At 41.6% G+C, this 21,973-nt stretch overlaps 2 protein-coding genes and 1 long non-coding RNA gene across 7 annotated transcripts in view; 1 reads left to right on the forward strand and 2 right to left on the reverse strand.

Moving 5' to 3' along the window:
- Nucleotides 1-21,973, reverse strand: part of LOC107152440 (retinoic acid early transcript 1E-like) — a 228,261-nt gene that overhangs the window by 80,940 nt on the left and 125,348 nt on the right. The window lies entirely within an intron of this gene.
- LOC107152429 (UL16-binding protein 1-like) overlaps nucleotides 1-21,973 on the reverse strand; it is a 75,278-nt gene that overhangs the window by 25,243 nt on the left and 28,062 nt on the right. The window contains exons 3-4 of one of the 5 annotated variants that reach the window (XM_048799755.1): nucleotides 21,718-21,774; nucleotides 12,797-12,800 (exon numbers count right to left, since the gene is read on the reverse strand). The exons of 1 other annotated variant lie outside the window; for it this stretch is intronic. In XM_048799755.1, the coding sequence (XP_048655712.1) occupies nucleotides 12,797-12,800; nucleotides 21,718-21,774 (61 nt within the window). Of the gene's footprint in view, nucleotides 1-2,542; nucleotides 3,228-12,796; nucleotides 12,801-20,010; nucleotides 20,165-21,492; nucleotides 21,775-21,973 lie in introns of those variants that run through there. 3 more of the 5 variants (XM_048799772.1, XM_048799737.1, XM_048799766.1) reach the window with 3 other exon arrangements.
- The window catches only part of LOC107156152, a 27,766-nt gene continuing 8,304 nt past the window's right edge, over nucleotides 2,512-21,973 (forward strand). The window contains exons 1-2 of the long non-coding RNA XR_001505319.2: nucleotides 2,512-2,569; nucleotides 8,902-8,989. This is a non-coding gene — a long non-coding RNA (uncharacterized LOC107156152). The remainder of the gene's footprint in view (nucleotides 2,570-8,901; nucleotides 8,990-21,973) is intronic.

A 21,973-nucleotide genomic window follows, 5' to 3' on the forward strand; every position in this document is an offset into this window, starting at 1 on the left:
CCCATGGATGAAGGTATGTAGGGTCCAGAATGGATAGGGAGGACAAGCCCTGATGGTGACCAGAAAAACTCCCCTGGGCCTCTTAACCAAGAACTCTGTTCTACAGGATGCTCAGGAGGACTCCCTTCCCCCCCCCCCCCCCATACACTTCAGCTCCTCTTCATCTTCCTGCTGCCAGTTGAACCTGCCCCACCAACTGCCTCCCTCCCCCACCCCTTAACCACTTTCACAAACACCTCATTCCACCACTTCTTCCACTCCACCTTCTCCAAAGAACCAGCCTCTGTTCTTTCTCCTCCCCATACCTGACAGGGTCACCCTTATGTAAGATCTGACTCAATTCCTTCCCCTGGTCTACCTGTGGGCTCCATTTCTATTTCTATCCCAGAAGTAGAGGCAACTCCTGCCTTTGTCCTTCCTTGCCGCAGTCTGGCTGGGCACAAATGCCGCAGTCTGGCTGGGCACACAATCACGAGCCACCACACAGCTTGTAGATTCAAACAGCAACTCTTTATTCCCGAACTCACACCAGCCGTATACAGACACGTTCTGGGGAAATCCACGTTCTCTGCCCAAATCCACGTTCTCTCCCAAATTCACCTCCACTGGGCTTCTATCTCCCAAAATATACTGTCTGAATCCCGTGAGAACTAAAGGGGAATTTAGGCAGCAGGATACGCCCTATTCCCAGCAGGAATAATCTTAAACCTTAAACCTGGAACCTAAACTGGGAACGCCCTAAACCCGATTATGTTAAACCAGGAACACCCTAATCCGCCCTGGTCCTTGAGCAAGGTCAACTACATTCAATGTCACTGCAAAATGTCAGCAACATGGGGTACGCTGGCAAGGAAATTGTCATACCTACTTGGCTAATGGCTCCCAGCACTTCCTCTCCGCCAGGTTCCAGAAGGTTGCTATATGTATGTTCCATTTTCCTTGATGGATCTTTACAACTGGAAAAACCAGAATCCCTCATTTAGTGTGGGATCCTAGTTCCCTGATTTCGCTGGTGGATTCTTTCTTCTTTAATCACCTCCCTACCTGGGAGGACTGCCACAGACTCTCCACCCTCTTCACTACAGAGGAAAGGGAGCGAATCCTGGCAGAAGCAGCTAAAGCGCTGCCTGGAATAGGCTCTCTTAAAGTGATGAGAAAACACAAGTGATCGACCTTGCTTTACCTAAAAGGAGACCAGACTGGGACTATGGAACAGCTGAAGGTAGGAGAACACTCAGAGAATACACCAGGCTCTGTTAGAGGGTCTTAAGAGTGCAGCTTGCAAGCCCACCAATCTTTCTAAAGTAGCAGAGGTAAAATAAAGCCCAGACAGTCGCCTTCAGCATTTCTCTAACGGCTCCTAGAGGCATACCGTCTATATACCCCTATAGACCCGGAGGACCTGACAAACCTGAAGGCGATTAACCTGGCTTTTGTAACTCAGTCAGCCCCAGACATCCATAAAAAGATTCAAAATATAAATGGCTCTGCAAGGAAGAACAGGTCAGAACTACTAGAGATAGCCCAAAAGGTGTTTGAAAAATAGAGGCAGTCAGGATGATAAAGAAAGTAAATTGAGCCTGATAAACTCAGCCTAATACCCTCTTAAGATTGTATAAGATTTATAGTAAAGATTCGGCTTTACTATAAATTACTGCGATTTCTAAACTTGCTTGCAATGCCTGCCGGTCCCCTGGACTCACCCATGCCTGACTTTCCCTGACCAGATAACAACCCTCTCTGAAACTTTGGTGAGACCTCATAAATCTTGGCCTTCCCTGGCCAGATAATGATCCTCCTGAGGCTCTAATGACCTTCATAAATATGACCTTCATAAATTCTGATGTTGGGGCCAGCAAAAATATAAACTAGCCTTTGTGTTATGCTCATCAGAGTTTTGTTATCTGTAAGTTCTCAAACCTCCCTTTGTGTAACTTTCTGGGCTATAAAGTTGCACTCCTGGAGAGCTGCAGGGCTGTCTTTTGTTCCTGTGGTTTGGGGTTGGGAGAGGCAGCCTGGCTAGTTGAAGTTATAAGCTTGCTTTAATTTGATTTCAATTGGAGTAGGTGGTCTTTGCGTCTTTGGTCTAACAGAACCTGTTGTCCGAGATGTGGACCCTTGGGACAGGGCCCTCAGGGGAAGTTTGGGGACTGAGGAGGAGAAGGAGGTGTCCCCTTAAGTTCCATCCCGGAACTCACCGGCCCACTTCGCCCAAAGTAAGGCGGGAACTGAGTGAGGACGCCAAGAAAGAGCGCCCCTGAGGCACCGCCAAGGGTCGGGAGCTCAGGAGCCCTGCCAGACCTGCCTCCTGGCACCGGGCCATTAAAGCCCGAGGCCCTCCGCCCCTGTGCCCGGCGCCCTCGTTTCCCTCTGCTGTCCTGGCAGAGCCATCAGTGGCCAGGTGCTGGACCCCGCCTGGATTCCTTCTTCCAGTGACAGCGCAGGGCAGGACATGTCCCCAGCGACTCCCGCTGCCTTCTTATCGCAGGCTTTAGCCCCCCCACCCCCGCAGTGGCACTCGCAGTGCCGCCCTGGCTGTTACCTGGATAAGGTGGACCCAAAGCAAAGGGTAAAGTTGGAGCCTCCAGCCTCATCCTCTTCCCTGCCTCCTCTCTGGACTTCTTGGGCCCGGGTGATTAACCATCTGCATTTCCACCTTCAGCCTCGTCCCTTTCATGCTGAAAACACCAAAGAAGTCCGGACCCCTAATAAAGTCCCGCCTGAAATCAACGTGGTTGAAGGCAGTTGTTAGGTAGCCTGCCATCAAGGAGAGTTTTGAGTAGATTCTGTGCCCCTGGAGCCTAAAACCTTGGAGAAAAGCTTTCTGAAAGCAAAACTGAAAGCAACTTTTTTAGGAACTGTTCCCACAAGCGGGAAATGCCTTCTCAGCAAGCTCGGGCTTGCAGCAAGAATTTTTAAAAGGGGCGCTCTACCACTGGTTTCTTGATGAGTGGCTCCTGGTTTGCCACCTCTTATATCACCGTTCAGAGGTTCAGACACAAGAACTACATACAGAGTCCCATGTCATGACCTGAGCCTCAGGCCTGTGGCATCAGAGAGGGGTGAATTAATTACAAAATTAGGAAAGCCCCTGTGAGTCAACAGCTTGTCAAAAGTGCAGGGCATTTGTATAATCTCTTCATTCACCTCTTTCCTTCCACCAGAGGGCACTAACTGACAGAAGTGGAAATTGAAGCAGGAAAATGTTTAAAAAAAGGAGTGCAGCACTCATCAGTCAAAATGTCATGATGTCTATTTCTTTTGAGGAAATTTTATTTATTTTTTAGGTGTAGATGGACACAACACAATGCCTTTATTTTTATGTGGTGCTGAGGATTAAACCTAGGTCCCACCCATGCTAGGCGAGTGTTCTACGCTGAGCCACAATCCCAGCCCCATGACTTCTATTTCTGAAAGTACCATCTACGACTCTTTCAGTCAACTCTGGAGCTGATTCCATTTCCTTTTGGGATCTGGTTTCAGTTTGGCAGCCAGAAACCTCCTCCTGATCCACTTGCTGTACTTGATTAATCTCCCTTCTTTTTTTGTTGTTAATCTAATTAGAAGAATACACACACACACACACACACACACACAATTCGTATGAACATAGCATGATTTGGTAGACTTTGTTCCTTATGTCCTTTTCTCCTCCCTCCCTCTTGATTTCCTACCTCTACTCTATTGCCAACTTGGATCTTTAAGGGGCAAATATTCTTTAGGCTTTCTATGTTCAAAATATTCTTAGCACACTTTGCAGACAAATTCTAAAGCTCTCTTCTCAAGTTCCGGTCCCTCGGTTATTCAAATACTAATCTAGACACTGCTCTGAAGGGTTTTGTAGTTCTAATTATTAATCAGTTGACCCTCCAATAGAAAGATCTTTCCAGGTAACCTGAGTGGGCCCAGTGCCATTAATGAACCCTTAAAATGAGGAAACTTTTTCAGGCTGGAGGCAAGAAGGATGAAGCAGAAGGAAAATTTAGACTCCCAGCAAGAAAAGGATTAAATGCGCTGTTGGTGGATCTGAGATGTATGGACCAGAGAGAGGCCTCCTAAAGTGAAGGAGTGCCCTGCTCACAGCCAGCAAGGAAGTGGATTCTGCCAACAATCTGAACGCCCTTGGAAGCACATCTTTTCAAGAGCTTCCTCATAAGAGTTTAGCTCCTCAAAATCTTGATTTTGACCTTGTGAAATCCAAAGTTGAGACATCAGTTGAGACTCAGATTTCTGATCTATAGAACTATAAGATAATAAGTATGTCGATTTAATAAGCAGCTAGGTTTGGGTAATTTGTCATGACTGCAATAGAAAATGAATACCAACTCCTTCCTATTTAAATGAGAATTTGACTGAATATAAAATTCTTTTCTTCAATGCTTTAGAAATAATATTTCTTAGTTCTCATGTGACCAGGGTGGCTGTTCAGGAGTCTGTTGCTGTGCTTGCTTCTTTCTTGTTTTACTTGTTTCTCAGGGCTGCCGCAGTCTGGCTGGGCACAAATGCCGCAGTCTGGCTGGGCACACAATCACGAGCCACCACACAGCTTGTAGATTCAAACAGCAACTCTTTATTCCCGAACTCACACCAGCCGTATACAAACACGTTCTGGGGAAATCCACGTTCTCTGCCCAAATCCACGTTCTCTGCCCAAATTCACCTCCACTGGGCTTCTATCTCCAAAATATACTCTGAATCCCGTAAGAACTCAAGGGGAACTCTGGCAGCAGGATACGCCCTATTCCCAGCAGGAATAATCTTAAACCTTAAACCTGGAACCTAAACTGGGAACGCCCTAAACCCGATTATGTTAAACCGGGAACACCCTAATCCGCCCTGGTCCTTGAGCAAGGTCAACTACATTCAATGTCACTGCAAAATGTCAGCAACATGGGGTACGCTGGCAAGGAAATTGTCATACCTACTTGGCTAATGGCTCCCAGCATCTCCCCCCTTCTGATTAATTAAACAAGAAGCAATGTGGCTTAAGGACCGTGCCTGGTAGGTTGTCCAATTCAACATATGGTTCTTACCCGTCATCGGAAAACTGACCTTTAGGCGTCAGCCTCCTGTCTTAGGTTGATACCACTGCAATTGGATCATACCCGTCACTGACTACCGGTCCAGCATACAGCCATTGGCCCCCAAATTTTAGACCATCACTAGCAGAAGGGAGGAGGATACAGAAATGCCACGACACCAAGCCAATTGACGGCTCCTTGGGAAAAATTGCATCACTGGTGACACCATCAGCAAAGATATGCCAGCACTACCACAATTAACATGGGGTGCGCTGGCAAGGAAATAAAAATTGCATCACTAGTGACACCATCAGCAAAGATATGCCAGCATTACCACAATTCGCTGCACCAAACGATAGTTACATAGTCCAGGCAAGTTCTGCAAGCAGTTCAAAGCAGAGGAATCTATCAATATGTCCATTTCCTCCCAAAATCCGTTTCCTCCCAAAGTAAGTTGACTCCTTGATTGAGCATTACTTGTTGAGTTATATTCATTGATGCATCAGTTTATACAGTTTACTGTGATAGCTATCATAGAAGCTGTAGTCTGGTTTTATCTTTGTCTTCACCGGCACTGGGATGAAGATAGGAATTCTGGCAATGATGCTAAAAAGACATTATCCTGAAAAGAATTATTAAATATAATGAAAAGGAAAGGTGAAAGTAAACAAACAGATCTGTTAACCTACTTTAAAAACAATCCTTAACAGCTGTTTACCTAATTTAAATTAAACCATTTAAATCACGTGAATAAAAAAAAAAAATAATAATTCGGATCCATTTTTTCATGAGCGCTCCTCATATAAGAAATATGGACATACGCACATACAGACATACAACACAAAACACAAGAGTGTACACAAACGTACAACACATAAGAAAATAGTAAAGGCCTTGTAGCTTTACCTGGGTGAAATCTCCATTGCAATGTTTAAAAACTCCACAGTCAAAAAATAAAACTGATCAGAAAAACATTAACCTAGGTTTGTATGAGCTCAAAAAATAAAAATAGAACCTTATGATGTGGAAAAATGCAATAATAAAATAGCTATTGAAAAAAGCATCCTGGTTAATCACTGTCGCAGATGTAAGAATGGCCAAGCTGGAGTTCTGGATATCAGCTGTTATGGATTTGAGTCAAATCATCTTCTTTTCGATCTGTAGAAATTGTTTTAGTTAATCTCTCTGGAATCCAAATCGGCTGCTGTTCTCCCTGTGGAAAAACACAAACAGACCCCCGACTCCAGACAATCACTGGGTCAGGACCTTTCCATTGTCCTGTTAGAATATCTTTCCAAAGTACTTTAGGCTTATGTACATTTTTTGGATACATATGCCTTTCCGCAGCACTAAGTCCTGATGAATCCAAATTTAAAAAGTTTATAGAGTAAAAAGCGTTATTTTAAGTTTATCTTTGGGGGATATATACCCCCTTCCAATTCCCTCTTTTTGCTTTAATAAGTATGTGTCTGTATCTAATAGTTGTCTTAGCTTCTTGCATTTTCTATCTGAAATACCTTTACTTGACATTTTCAACCATTTTCTATCTTATTTCTATCTTCTAGTTTTTTTCCTAAGGTTTGTATATTTACCCTTAGTTGCCTTTTTTCCTCCTATTTTTTTTTTTTTCCTATTTTGTGGGTTTAAAATTTTTGTCTTCCTACATTTTTTTATCTTTCTATATCTTCTTTATCTTTTTTCATTTTAACTTTCTATACTTCTGTCTTTAAAGTTTTTCACTTTAAATTTTTAATCTTCTTTATCTAAATATCTTTTATCTTATTATCTTCCCATTTTTTTTAAGTAATGCCTTTAAGATTAAGTAGGCTTCGAATGATGCAATAAAGCAATCTTTTTTCCGCCATGAAGGTATCTAATCCGCCTTGGTCCTTGAACAAGGTCACCTACATTCAATGTCACTGCAACATGGGGTACGCTGGCAAGGAAATTGTCATACCTACTTGGCTAATGGCTCCCAGCACAGGGCCATCTGGGAAGGGAGCCAGAAGGCTGTGAGTTTATTTAATCTGGTGAGTTTTATAGTCTACTTGGCTGCTGATCATGGTCTCTTGGAGGTGAGGAGGTTTAAATTCTTTCCCTGCTTCTTCTTAGGTGCACTTATATGTATGACTAATTAATTGTTTTTCTTTTATTAAGATACTACTAGTCTCTTCTTCCCTTCCCTTTTATAAAAATCAAATTCATTAAGATAATGTAAGACAACACTCCTTTTTGTATTTAAAGTCCCTTATCTTTGGGAGTATGTTAGAAAGATGTAGGCATTTGTTCAGTTTATGTGGCATATTCCCAGGGCTACAGAGGTAAAAAGGGATGCATGGTATCACTTCCGCCATGAGTCATCTTACCAACCTGTAAACTTTGAAAATCATATTTCCATGCAGCAGTATCTTCAGGTTTGCAGAAAAGAAAAAAAAAACCTATTTTTTTTCAGGAACAAACACTTTAGCTTTAGAGAAAATGAATGCTGGAAATATGTTAAGTACATTTTCATTTCCAGGATCTTATAGATTTCATAAAACCAGTCCATGTTATTCTAGACCTATTGTAATTATGATATTTATTTTAAAAATATACAATCCTTTACAGTCATTGGAAGCACACATTAATCATAGGTTTCAACAATAGTCATAATGTCAGCTCAGTTCATCAGATGTTATGAGATATTTTGTGACTAACAGACTTTAATAAATAAATAACAAATAGATGCAAATATTTTTAGAGATCAGACTTAGACTGTGTGAAGTGTAGTAACATTTTGCCTTTGAAAAGAAATCATCAATTTTGGATTTCACATATAGAATGGCACCCACTCTGTAAAAAGTCAGAAGAATTGTACTTTTAAGAGCACAAATGAGCAAAAAATACTTATTACTGGAGCCACTTCATGGGATGCCTGGATGTATACTGCCTTGTGAGTGGTTTTCTGCCTAGAAACTGCATAATCCACTCTTCAGCTCTGGCAGTCAAGTATCTCATGACCTAGCAATGGTTGACAGGGAATATTCCTACTAGAAACAAACTTATTTCAAATCTTCTTCCTACTTATTTATGTATTTTATTTGTTCTTTTTAGTTATACATGACAGTAGAGTATGGTTTGACATATTTATACAAACATGGAGTACATCTTATTCTAATTAGAATCCCAGCATGTGGTTGTACAGATGTGGAGATTCACTGTGATGTATTTCAGATCTCCTTTTGCAAAGCGTTTTTGTCTAAGATCCCTCCTCCCCAACAAACTAACAAACAAGTCACACCAGCAACAATGATGAACAGCATTAAAGCCTCTGACTCCTGCACTCCTGGATGTGAATTAAAAATAGAGTGAATTAATATTTACTTATCTAAAGAAAGCTGTGTGAACATAAAACGAGAAGCCACCAACATGCATTTCTCATGAGAATATTTTACTTTGTTAGGCATATGTCAAATATTGAATTTGACCTTGAAATAAGCAGATAATAACTTTTATTTTCTTTTTTTCTATCTTTTTATCCATAAGACATTTTCTTTTTTTCCTCCCACAATATTAAAAAAATTGCTTCTTTCAAAGGATGCTATCCATTTTTGTTACTGTCAGAATATTTCATATTTCTTTATATCAGTAATCTTCATCTCAAAGGAACATGCTTGCCTTCTGTATGAATTCGGCTTGTAGAACTTCCTTACCAAGCACTATTTGAACCATACCTTTTCACTTTCTTATTTTGTAGAAATTCTTTCTTACAATTGGACAAATTTTTTCTTATACCTGGACAAAAAGATGCATCTTCCTGGTTATAACATGTAGTGTCCCTGTCATTAGTGTTCCATGGCTGAGTCCGAGTGCACTGCAAGCAATGCCTATTTTTTCACAGATGCTGGAGTCATCATTTGTTGGCAGCCCTTGGTGGGAAGAGGATGGCTTGGGCTCTGAGAGGCAAAGAAGTGGAGATGTGGCCTGTGGTGAGTACATGTTGAAATCATCAGGATTAAGTAAAAATATCAGTTGAAATACATTGAGTTAAAGGAAAATATTTACAAACTATTTTTACCTGTTTAATGTCACTACTGGAAAGGTTTAAATTAAAGTTGTGACATGCACTAGACTTCTGTTAGAATTCTAATCTATATCTTCTGTATATTTTCTGTTTCTATTGTATGTTCTGCTGGTTCTCATTCATATTGTTGTATCTGCTTGATTATCATGGTCTCTTTGTGGGATATGTTATTTTAAAAGTTGCCATTGAAAGAATTTGAAGTTTAGGATATTTCCTTCCTCCAGAATTACTTTCATTAATTTGTATCACACTTGGTAGTGACAAGTCCAGAACTGCTTATTTCCATTTCAGGAGTGAAGATATTTTGGGCCATGCAGAAGCCTTGAGGCTGGACTGCAGTGGGTCTGAAGACTGGTTTTCCTCCAGGTCACCCTTCCTCTGAGGGTCCAGTCCTTCAGGATCACTCCACAAAGGGCAGGGAATTTATCAGGGTCCCTGCTTTTGGCAGGTCCTGGACTTCAATAATTCTTGCTTTGAATTAGAAAGCTATCCAAACCTGCATGAGTCACTAAAGGAAGGGCTCCTTTTGTGATCACAAGACTGCTAATCTCATCACCACATCACTTTATCACAAGTAGGAAGCCATTAAGTGAGGTTAGAAAATCACTATAATTAATAATTTACCACAATAGCCATAGTGTTACTGGTGGCTCCAGAATCACACTATGCCTGTAAGCATCTATACTTTCAGAGTGGATGCCACAGGCCCTGCTGTCAATTCTTCCAAGCCAGTGACCACACCCTCGGACCTCTGTTAAAGGTACAGCAAATAAACCACAGGTCTTCACAACCAGTGTGGCAGCAGGAACAACAGATGTCTGGCCTCTGTTCCAGTTCTGCCACATTTGATTCACAGAATCCAAAGCACCTCCAGGAGTTAGGTTTCGAAGGAGTCTGGGAAATGTAGTGTTTAGCTTTTATGGTTTCTGTGGAAGTTACAATAGAAAGAAGAAACAATGGATGTCATACTCCTATTCCCCCCATTCACTCTACAGTTGAAATGCCATTAGTTTGTTTGAAAATCTGCAAAAATAATATTATATCTTGCTCACTGATTTATGATACATACCTGAGTACAGTATATCCATACACCTTTACCTGTATATCTCCATACACAGTTACCATAAAGGCAGTAATTTCAAGCATGGGTTCCAGATTCACCCTGATGTTCAAAACCTGTGTTTGTGTTATGTGGATACCCATTTTTCCTCAACCTCTCTCCCAGATGTTTTATTTTCCTATCTCTAAAATAGGTTGAAGTACTGTTGTGAGACTCAATTAAAATAATGCATGCAGTAGTCTAAGTATAGTGACTGGCTCATGATTTCAGAAGTAAACTGAAGCTCTATTTGTTAGGAGTTGCAGAAGATCTACGTTGCAAAACCAACTCATATCATCTTTTTTTTTTTTCCCCAACTCATATCATCTTGACAATTCACTTAATTTTCTTTGGGTCTTTTGTTTTTCTATTAAAAGACAAAACCACAAGGAGAATAAATTGAGAACCACGAGATTGGCAAAAAATGCAAAATTTGGACACTATTAAGTGCTGACAAAGATATGGAACTACACAGACTCATATAATACAGAAGCAAATGCCACTAATAAATCTACTTTGGAAAACAATTTAGATTTTTTCAATAAAGGTGAAATGCACATACTTTACAACTTCAATCACACTCCTAGATACCTTTTTTAGAGAAATTTCTATAGAGAAATATGTCCTATATTTTTAAAGTATCATATGCAGTGGTTACTCATTTTTCTTTTATGTCTGATAAGTGTTATATTCATTTGGTACAGAATTAAATTTTCATAATGAAATAAAATAAATACCAAAAGTTTTTTTTAAAAAAATTCTTACCATCATATGTAAGCAGTATAATAAAAAATATTGTTTGATTCAGAAGTGAGACTATTTCTAGTTGACTTGGGGGCTGTAAGTACAGCTCAGTGGCCCAGCACTGGCCTAGCATGCACTAGTACTATAGTTTGGATCTAGAATGTACCCCAAAGCCCATGGATTAAAGGCTTGGTCATAGTTTAGCACTATTAGGACTTGTGGAAACTCTAAGACGTGTGTGTGTGTTTGTGTGTGTGTGTGTGTGTGTGTTTGGGAGTGGCGGGGGTGAGGTGTTAGGCAGATGACATGGGGGTGCTATTTGAAGTTCTGTATTCCCACCATAATATGCTGCCTTGTCCCACAGTCCTAAAAGTGACAAAACTTTCAAAACTGGAAGCCCAATAAATTGATTCTCTTAAATATTTTGTCTCAGTGATGGAAAGATGGAAAGCTGACTAACAGAGCCAGGGAACAGGTTTGATCCCCAGCACAAAACCCAAAAACAAATGAAAAAACCTGACCTGCATTGCAGAAGAAGACAGTTTCAATTATGCAGACTGACTTGTCTTGCTCCTCTCATTGACCAAGTCTGACCAAAGGGTGAAAGGCAAGAAAGTAACTGGTACTAATTCTTCTTTTTCAAGAGTACCTATTTATGAGCTGATAGTAAAATGCTTTTCCTAAAATCATTTCTAGGTGAGAATTTATAAATCTTCCACCACCGTTTTTCCTATTTTTCTGCCTAGTAGCCAGTTTATGGCTTAAAGATTATGAAATTTTGCTCTGGTACCTCACACATTTGACTAAGAGTGGGGCTGGGGGGCTGGGATTGTGGCTCAGCGGTATAGAGCTTGCCTAGCGCATGCGAGGCCCTGGGTTCAATCCTCAATACCACATTAAAAAAAAAAAAAAAATATATATATATATATATATATATATATATATATATATATATATATATAGGGGCTCGGGTTGTGGTTCAGTAGTAGAGCACTTGCCTAGCACATGTGAGGCACTGGGTTTGATCATCAGCACCACATATAAATAAATAAAATAAAGGTCCATTGACAACTAAAAAAAAAAAAAAAACCCAAAATTTAAAAAAAATGACTAACAGCAACAAGTAAGAAATTACAATACTTACATTTAAAATATCTATTGTTAGTACTAATGGAAAAAGCTTTATGAAAAACAAAACCCAGAAAATATTGATCTGAAAATCTTGATCTTTGCATTTTAGATTTGACTTAGTACTAAATAAACACCATTACATATGCTAAGTCATTATTCTTTAGAATGTGCATATATCATTAATATTTCATATCTTTAAATAGTTTACAAATGTCATTTCTAATGAAAAAAGATATTTCAAATATTCTGAAAAAAACTACAGTGCAAATACAAAGCTGTTATATGAGCATATAGTCAGTCCTGCATATGTGTAGGTTCAGCATCCACAGATTCAATCATCTGCAGATAGGAAGTGGTGGTGGAGGGTTTCCCCAGGAAGTTCTTATAATCCCAACTTGAATTAGCCTCACACTGAGCATAAGCGGAATCCATGTGAATGAAGTGACTTATTGTCCTTCTGCCATTTCAGAGATCCTTGGTCTCTCTAGCACCTTGTTCATGTGCTGTGCAGTTAGGCCTTTAATGGTTCTGTCTGTACTGAACACATAACAGATTTTTTTTTCTTATCTCCAGAACAGGGAGGTCATCTTAAAAGCCTTTTCAGAAACAAACTGAAACTTACCTTCACCCCCAAAATAGAAGCCCTCAGATCCACTGTGAGCCTTAACTAACTGACAGGATCTCAAACCAACTAAACACAGAATCAAAAATAAATAAATAGCTGGGTTGCAGTGGCACCCGCCTGTAATCCCAGTGACTGGGAAGGCTGAGTCAGGAGGATCACAAGTTCAAGACAAGCCTTAGGAACAAGGCCCTAAGCAACATAGTGAGACTCTGTCTCAAAATTAAACACATAAATAAATAAAATAAAATAGAAGGTGTATTTCAGTGGTAAAGTGCCTCTGGATTCAATCCCCAGCACCAAAACCAAAACCAAAACAAAACAACAAAACCCTCACAAAACCCAAAACAAACAAAGCCAAAAACCCACACATGCCTAAAAATCAATCAATCAATCAATAACTTTATTTTACAGGAGTTAAGAATTGTCTGCTTTAGCCAGGCACAGTGGCGTAGCCTCGGTAGGCTAAGGCAGGACGGTTGAGTGTTAAAGGCCAACTTCTAAAGGCCCTAAGCAACTTAGAGAGAAACTGTTTCAAAAAAAATTAAAAAGGGATGGAGGTGTGGCTCCATGGTTTTGTGCCCCTGGATTCAAATCCTGGTACCAAAAAAAAAAAAAAAAAAAAGTTAAAAAAAAGAATCTTTATATGCGTCCACTTAATTTTTTATATATGATCAGTGCTGTGCCTGTGACCAAGTGCAATCCTGTTATCTGAGATGGAGGAATCAAACTTCAGCTGGGTTCAGTAATCTTTTCAACACATACTATATGGATTACAAAAAAAAAAAAAAAATCCCTAATTTTCATTTACTCCTTGAATCTACAACCTTTTCCAATGTGAGTTTGCAACCTCTTCCATTAAAAAAAGCAATCTATGAATCCAGTCTGTGAATCTGAGCTGACCTCATGACTACCTTCAGCCAAGGGAAAGTGGTAGAAGTGACAGTGCCCCAGTTGGGAGCTTAGACCTCAAGAGACCTCGAGGGCTTCTGCTCATTTGCTTGCATTTCTTTCTTCTTCAGAGAGCAAGTCTGGGTTAGTCTTTAGATAGGATCTTGCACATTTGAAAGTATATGCTTCCTCAGCCAGGCGCAGTGGCGGTGATGAACCCAGCCTAATTCCATTTTAAGATTGGGAGCCATCTCATCACAAAGTCATAAAAAGTTAATTTCTGTTTTAATTACTATAAATTAAATTATTGTGATTTTTAAACTTGTTTGGAATTCCTGCCTGTGACTTGAACTCATCAAATAACAACCCTCTCTCAGTGGTGCCTCATAAATTCTGATGTTGGGATCTGAATTTACTCCCTACCTTGAAATATCATGCCATGTAGATATATCTGTCTTCGTATTATGCTTGTTAAAATCCTGTTAGCTGTAAGTTCTCAAGACATCCCCCTTTGCAACTTTTTGTGCTATAAAACCTTGTTCCTGGAGAACTGGGGACTGGTCTCTAGCCGGTGTTAGGAGAGACAGCTGCTTTGTGTACACAAATACAAGCTTGCTTTAATTTGATTTAAAATTGGAGTCAGTGGCCTTTTCTTTGCCTTGGGGGTTCAAAAGCAGACGCCTTTAATCCCAGCGCCTGGGGAGACTGAGACAGGAAGATCAGGAGTTCAAATCTAGCCTCAGCAAAAAACGAGTCCCTCAGCAACTCAGTGAGATCCTGTCTCTAAATAAAATACTATAGGGCTGGGGATGTGGCTCAGTGTCTAGTGCCCCTCAGGTCAATTCCTACGATCTGCCCCCCCCCACACACACAAAAAAAATATATGCTTCTTCCCAGCCAGTAGGCAATCTGTGCTCTATCACCAGTGTCCAGTGACCACAGCCTCGCTGGTGATGGGGTGCAGCCAGGTGGTGATCTGGGCCTCCTCCTTGATGAAGACAACTCGGCTGCCCCTGGTGATCCAGGAAGTCCAGGACCAGGACAGTATGCTGATCTACTCCAGGTACAGATCCGCTGCCCTCTCTGATCCCCAGCAGCCACTGTGGCAGCCTTCTCCTACTGCCACCAGGCCTGCGAAGTGAGGAGGGAGCTCGCGAGCACAGCACTGCTCGCTGGGAGTGGGTCCAGCCCCGGTCGCTGTGCCTTGGCCTCTTTGGGTCTTGATTTCTTGGTCTTTCAGATGAGGAAGTTGTCCTCAATAATCTGTAAGGTGAATGCCTGAGCTGACAGTCTCCATGTCCTTTCGGGAAGAGATGTTTACTGGAAGAGATGTTTACTCAGCATTTTCTGGTCAGCAGCGGGGAGTGCTTGAGCCACAAGTGGAAAATTCCACACCGGGCCTCCTGTGATGGGTTGCAACCAAAATGAAGACTCATTAAAATATTTTATAAAGCCATGCTTAGGCCATGCATATAAAGCGTATATGAAACACATGCACTTGGTGTTTAGACTTGGGTCCCAGCCCCAAGCTCTCATTTTGAATAAAAGTCTAAACAAATACAAAATCTGAAATGCTTCTGGCACCCAGAATTTAAGACAAAGGATATTCAGCTGTATTTTTTAAAGCCCTACAATTTTAATTTATTTTTAGATGTTGCCTGAGAGAAACATGTTAAAACTTCCATTTTGAAGCATTTGAAACGACTTTGATTGCTAAAATCAAAAGGAGCACCAGAGGGCGCTAGAGTCAAAGAATGAGGTTGAGAGAAGGAAGGTTTTGTAGCCTGGTTTTTCATGGGGTGAGAAAAAGTCTGACTGCATAGGTCTGGTAGTGAAAGTAGCAGGACATTTGTCTTCCATGAAAAAACAGTGAAAAAAGGTTTTAATTCAATCTTCAGTTACCTGAGAGCAATTGTGTAGTTTTGTTACCCTCAGGTGGATTGTTGTTACAAAGCTTAAAGGGTCACAATAATAAAACAAAAACAACAAAAGTAAAATCTTTACTTTTGCTGTGGCTTCTTATAAAATGCAAAGTGTTCTTAGCCTTCCAGTGTTTGATGAATGAGAAAATGCCTAAGTTTCTAGCCTTCAAGATTCTAGGCTTTCATAGTACTTAGTGGAGAGATGCTCTGGAGATGAATTAAGTTTGTGGCAGTATATACACAGTGACTGCAGTCAATATTCATTGATATTATATTATATATTACGTTATTTCATTAAACCAATTTTAATCCTCAAAGATTGGCAATTTCCCAGAAAAAGAGCTCATGAATATGAAATTCTATTCATGGTTGTTAAATTGTGAATCACTATTTGTTTATATGACAAGGGTTTATGTTCTGGTATGTACTCTTTTTTCCCAGTTAACATATTCTAAAGGAACAAATAAAGATCTTTGTGCATAGACATTTTATAATACAATAAAGTGCCTGAGGGTTAAAAAATAATGTAAATCTATGGAAATAAAGCCTCCCAGATAACAGAAGTTTCCATTAACTGCTGCTCTCCATCTTGATCTTAGCACTTCAGGTTTAGAAAATTAGAACTTCTGGGCTTGGAGGTGGGGAGCTCAAGGATGGTGGGGCACAGTAATTGCTTAGCCTTGAGTTTGATTCTCAGCACTGGAAGGGAGTGTAGGAAGGGAGAAAAGAAAAAAAATTAGAAACTATTATTAGTTGTAACTGTAGCTGACATGGGCATAAAGAGGAATGGACATCCCAACTTGGGCATATGAAAATTCCAAAAATTGAACAGATGCCTATATAGTACATTAGGTAGTTCCACAGAAGGAAGCACTTAAACACAACTGTAACAATATACTTGGTTGTCCATAGCTATCAAAAGGAAGCCTGCTTTCCCAAAGCAGTTGACAATAGACTTGCTTAGTGATTAGTAAATGATGGGACAGTGGGTGGGGTGCGGCGCAGGACGCAGGGGTTACAGGGCAAGGCTGCTGGGCACAGGTACATGCAAATAGTTCTAGTGCTTTGATGATAACTTTCAGACTTGTCATTTATGCAACTGAGGCTGCTTTCCCTTGGTTTCTCCCTCTGAGTTTCTAGCCTCTGCCCTTTTCTTTTCCATAAAAATGGTTTTATTCAAAACATGTTTTGCAAGTCTTTTTTTCCCACTGAGTTTTGCTGCTTTTTAAAAACTTTTTTAGTTGTAGATAGATACAATACCTTTATTATTTTATTATTTTTATGTGGTGCTGAGGATCGAACCCAGGGCCTCACATGTGCTAGGTGACCACTGTACCACTTGGCCATAACTCCAGCCCCATGCTGCCTTTTCTCTTCATCTTAAACATGTGTTTAAAAAAGCAGGGCAGTTTTGTGTCTTGTGGTAACATCCTGTCAGGCAACTGTTGCTGTACTCAGTGGGGTTGTGGGTGAGGAGCAGGCACCCGCTTGGAGCCTGGAACCTGGCCCAGGTGACCTGGGGTAGAGAAGTGGGCCCCGTTTAGTCACTTAGTCGCTTAATCTTGTCCTGCTCACTCTGCCTCTTTGCTACCAAAGCCAGTGACTCCTTCAAGCTTCAGAGCTGGGACCGTGTTATTGTTCTAATTGTTGATTGTTGGACACTTGAGGATCAAGGGACTAATATTTGTGCCTTTTCAAATACATTTATTTTTTTGCACATGGACAGGCAAACTTAGAATGTTATGGGAACACTGTTCTCCCTATGAAAAGGAGAGCTGGGTTTATGTATTAATGTTTATTTTTAAAGCAAATATGAGCCCGTATACATTCTGCTGCTGTCAGTTTATATCTTAAAATAACACATTTTGAAGATCCTCCCAGACCTGTGCATTGTACAGGTACTTTTCTTTTTAGCTCTGCATGGCAAGCTATGGAATGACTATCATCCTGGCCCCAGTCAGCAAGGCTCAAGGACACCAGCCCTAAGCCGGGGGGCCGGGGGGTATCCCAGAAAAGCTTCCTGGGCTGTAGAAAAATGGACAAGGAGAACTCGGCCTCTGTCCTGCCTTTCTACCCTCTTTGCACTTAGGGGTGGAGGCTGCTGGCTACAAAGGATGTGGTAGTAGGTCCCAGCACTGTCAGTTTGTGTCCTGGGACAGAAGAGTCTCCTCTTTTAAGATCTGATAGGAGACTCCATTTGGCCAGGGGATATTTGTCACTGGACAAAACAGTTCTTGCTACAACACTATCCCATCAAACTAAAATTATTTTACTCTTGAAATGTGATTGCTACATCAATGGCATATAAATTCTAAGACTTTTGAATATCTTATTAAATTACTGTCCTGAAAGCTACTACAAATGTACATTCTACCCAGCATTATTTGAAAGTATTAACTCCCCATACTTGGATCAACACTAGATTTGATGATAATGAAAACTTTTCCTAATTTGGTAGGTAAAAAGCTATTCATTCATTTACTTCCTGCTTTTTATTATTAATAGGTGGAAGATATTTTTCCTGTGCTCACTGAACATATGTATTTCTCATTATAAAAAGTGCCTGTTTGAATATTCTGTGTCCTTGTAGAGGCCACCCCTTAAGTTAAAACTCTGCCTCTCGTCTCAATCCAGGTTAAGATAATCCTTCAAGTTAATTTAAAATTAAGTTTAAAAGATAATTTTTTAAAAATATTGTTTTAGTTGTAGATGGACACAACATCTTTATTATTTATTTATTTTTTTAATGTGGTGCCAAGGATGGAACCCAGGGCCTCATGCATACAAGGCAAGTGCTCTACCACCGAGCTACAACCCCATCCCCAAAAGATAAATTTTTGTTATACAAGTTATTATGTTCCAAAGGTAAACAAAAATTACTATATGTAACTAAAGAAAGATTTAAAATTATGCAAAATTATGTTCCTTAATTTATAGGTATTAAAAATTTAATGTTTTTACTCTAGTTAATTATATATTGTGTTTTCCTTATAAACTTTACAACTATTGTTTATCAATGCTTTATACAAGTACTAATTTTAATATAAAACATAAGTTAATTTAAGGTAATAGGGCTATTACCTAGGGGACAAACAAGTCCTAAAATTGACTTTGGTCTGTACTGCTATAAATATAGCAAGTGCATGCTTATTCTTTGTTACAAGTCAGGCCCATCTGGTTGGCTCAGTCATGCTCCTGCTTTGAAAAAATATAATGCTTGCCTTTTTGCCTTTATTTCTTGATATATACTCTCAGAGTTTTTATTTCATAAACAACCCACTCCCTTGACCATGTGCGAAGTGAGTGGGAGAGCTGTAGGCTATGTTAGAAGGTGTGACATGCTGGAGGGACATGTGATGTGCTGGAGGAATAGCAAGTAGTTGATTGACAGAAGACCAGTAAGAACAGTTATTTAACTGAATCACATTTTCAGAAGCTTCTTTGGAGCATCTTTAACCTTTAAAAAAGAAACAGATGTTACTTCATCTCTCTGAAGAAATCCTACATCTCCTGGTCCCCCTATCAGTCATTCCCATCTCAGAGCCATGCTCACCTTGGGTCATGTGTTCCCCTCCACCCTCAACCCAAGGGTCCTGCAGCCTCTACCACCCTCCTCCCTTCTTTCTCACAGGCCAGAGTCAGCCCCAGCCCTGCTGTAGGCCTTGGTGTCTCAGGACTGAAGCTGCAATGACTGGATCTGCTCCCTGACTGGGAGCCTGCTCCTCCTCCAGATAGGAGGGGCCATAGGACCTGGGGGTGGAGAGAGTCCTGAACAAAGAAAGGAGCCTGGAACCTGGTTCCTGGGCCTTGGTTGCAGATGACATCTTTCTTCCCCCTTCCCCCTCAACCTCTCCTCACCTGGGAGCAGCACAGCTCTAAAAGTGACTGGCCCTGCCTACTCCCTCCACTCTGGTTAAGTCAGCTGGAGCATCAGACTCCAGCAGCTGCTCAGCCCCACCAGTCTCTGCAGAGGCTCTGCTCAAGGCAGAGGCTGCTGAGCTGGCTCAGGATCTGGAGTCTGCAGGAGGCTGGGTTCCAGGGCCACAGCCAAAGGCCAAGCCTGGAGTCCTAGGAGTCCCCAGAGAGCTGGCATCCTCTGCCTTCATCCTGAACAGACTCTACTCTCAGTTTCAATTGAGTTTCTGGAAATGAGCATGCGGTCCTGAACTCCATCTAGCCTTCCAAGTTGGGCTGGGAAAGGCCTTCTCTGTTCCCTATCCTGAGATTAGCCCTAAGAACCACCACCCCCCTTTTTTAAAAAAATATCTTTTTAGTTGTTGATAGACCTTTATTTATTTATATGTGGTGCTGAGAATCAAACCCAGTGCCTCACACATGCCAGGCAAGCACACTACCGCTGAGCCCCAGACCAAGAACCTCTCTTTTGACTGTGGGTATCAAGTCCCTTTCTCTGTACACATTGAATGGAGCTACCATGCTGCCATCTTCCAGGATTGGGTATTTCCTTCCTGTGTTCCTGTTATCTCCACACCATGCCCCACTGTGTCCCTCTCTTATAGAAATCTGGTCTGAATCAGACCTGCATCAGCTAAAACCCTTTAGAATCCACAGGCTGCCTTGGTATGGCCCCTCCTCTTTCCCATGGGCCCTGACAGGGAGGATTTCTCAGAACTCAGGGCTCAGAATGGCCAAGCTATTGCTACCAGTGACTGGAGGCCTGAAGGACCAATCAAAGTGCAGACTGGGACCTTGGGAATTCACTTTCCTGTCCTCATTGCTCACACAACTGCCCCATGTCTCTCTGTCCATTCTGCCCACAGCACCTGTCAGGAAGATCTGGAGGCCTAGGTGGATGAAGCAGGTGAGGATCCAGAGCAGAGCCGAGGGAATCAGCGTGCTGGTGGTGGACTCCTAGGAGACTCTGTCTATGATGGCACTTGAAGGTCCTGAAGTGGAAACACAAGAGCCTTAGCCCTTTTTTTTTTTTTTTTAATATTTAGTTTTCGGCCGACACAACATCTTTGTATGTGGTGCTGAGAATCGAACCCGGGCCGCATGCCTGCCAGGCGAGTGCACTACCGCTTGAGCCACATCCCCAGCCCAAGAGCGTTAGCTCTTGTTCAAGCAAAATCTGAGGAGATGCCTGCTCAGCTCCTGGTGTCCCACGTCATTCAGGCAGGCAGATAGTTCCTAGACCTCTGTGATGTGGCAGCTACTGTGACAGGTCATGAGGAGGAGGCAGACAGGAGAAGGGTCCTGACCTTAAAGAGTTCATATAGCTAATGGGAGAAGCCTGGGTGACAATACAACTCATCCTTCCTGGTGGCAAAATATGAGGTGACCTGTAGGAAGCCGGTCTCGCACGTGATTGGGCACCTCCCTGACTGGGTGTGAGGCGTTCTGGCCAAACTGTGTCAGAACTAATCCCCACCCTTTTTAGGTGCGAGAGCCCGTCTGTGTGGGAGTGTGACTGACCATTGACCCTGAGACCAATCACTGACCCTGACCTAGGAATGCTGTCCCCCTCAACCTTCATTGGATGGAATTTTCCCCTGAATTTCTTGTTCCCCAATAAAAGGCCACTCTCTGGCGTGCCCTCCCTCTCTCCTGCTAGTTTCTTATGTAAACCTCGCTACCCCACCAGGTGGCTCAAGGCAGGAGCCAGGGAGGGCCGTCTCTGACCTGGTCAAGAAAAAGGTAAATTGAGTTTATGTGTGTTTATTTTGATCTCACTAGTTAACGTCTATGCTTAGGACCTCTAGTATGAAGCCAGCGTGCTGGTTACCCAGCAGAATGACCCATGAGGATGGTGGTGGAGAAGGGTCTCAGGAGCTGTCATGTGAAGTGATTCACAAGAATTTCCAAAAACAGACCACCAAATGCCAGACCAAAGCATGAGCATTGAGGAAGAGGCATTAGGAGGTGAGAAGGGAAAAGATGGGAAGACTATACCTTTGGCTGTTAATCCAGGTCTGACTCAGGGTGGATGATGGGTCACACATACATACTTACAGGCAGCAGCATCTTATGTGCAGGTAGCTCCCACTTCCTCCTCCTCCTGCCACTTTCCTATTGGTTCCAGCTCTGCCTCCCATTCTTTAAGAAGTTCTGAAGCCAGGTTCTACAGTCACCCATTGAGGTCTCCTGTAAGAACTTGGTCACCTCCCTGTCGTTTTCCCACTTTTCTTTCATGCAGTTGGACTCAGGATGTACCTCAAAGCGGAGCCACATCTGTCCATTGAAACCAAACTGCCAGGAGCCACTGGTGCATCCACTGGATTTACAATGACAATACATCCTGCCCTCCAGGGTGTGGAGACCTGCCCCCATCAGAGAGAGATCAGCCTCCTATGTTAATGAATCCTTTGTCCACTCAGTACCACCTTCCCTGATCTCCTTCTAATCTGACTGAGTTCTTTCCTCCAAACCAGCCTTGTGTGGGATTTTTGGAAGGACCAACATTCAATATATATATATATATATATATATATATACATATATATATATATATATATTTTA

The sequence above is a fragment of the Marmota marmota genome, unplaced genomic scaffold (assembly GCF_001458135.2).
Source record: "Marmota marmota marmota unplaced genomic scaffold, marMar, whole genome shotgun sequence".
Lineage (NCBI taxonomy): Eukaryota > Metazoa > Chordata > Mammalia > Rodentia > Sciuridae > Marmota > Marmota marmota.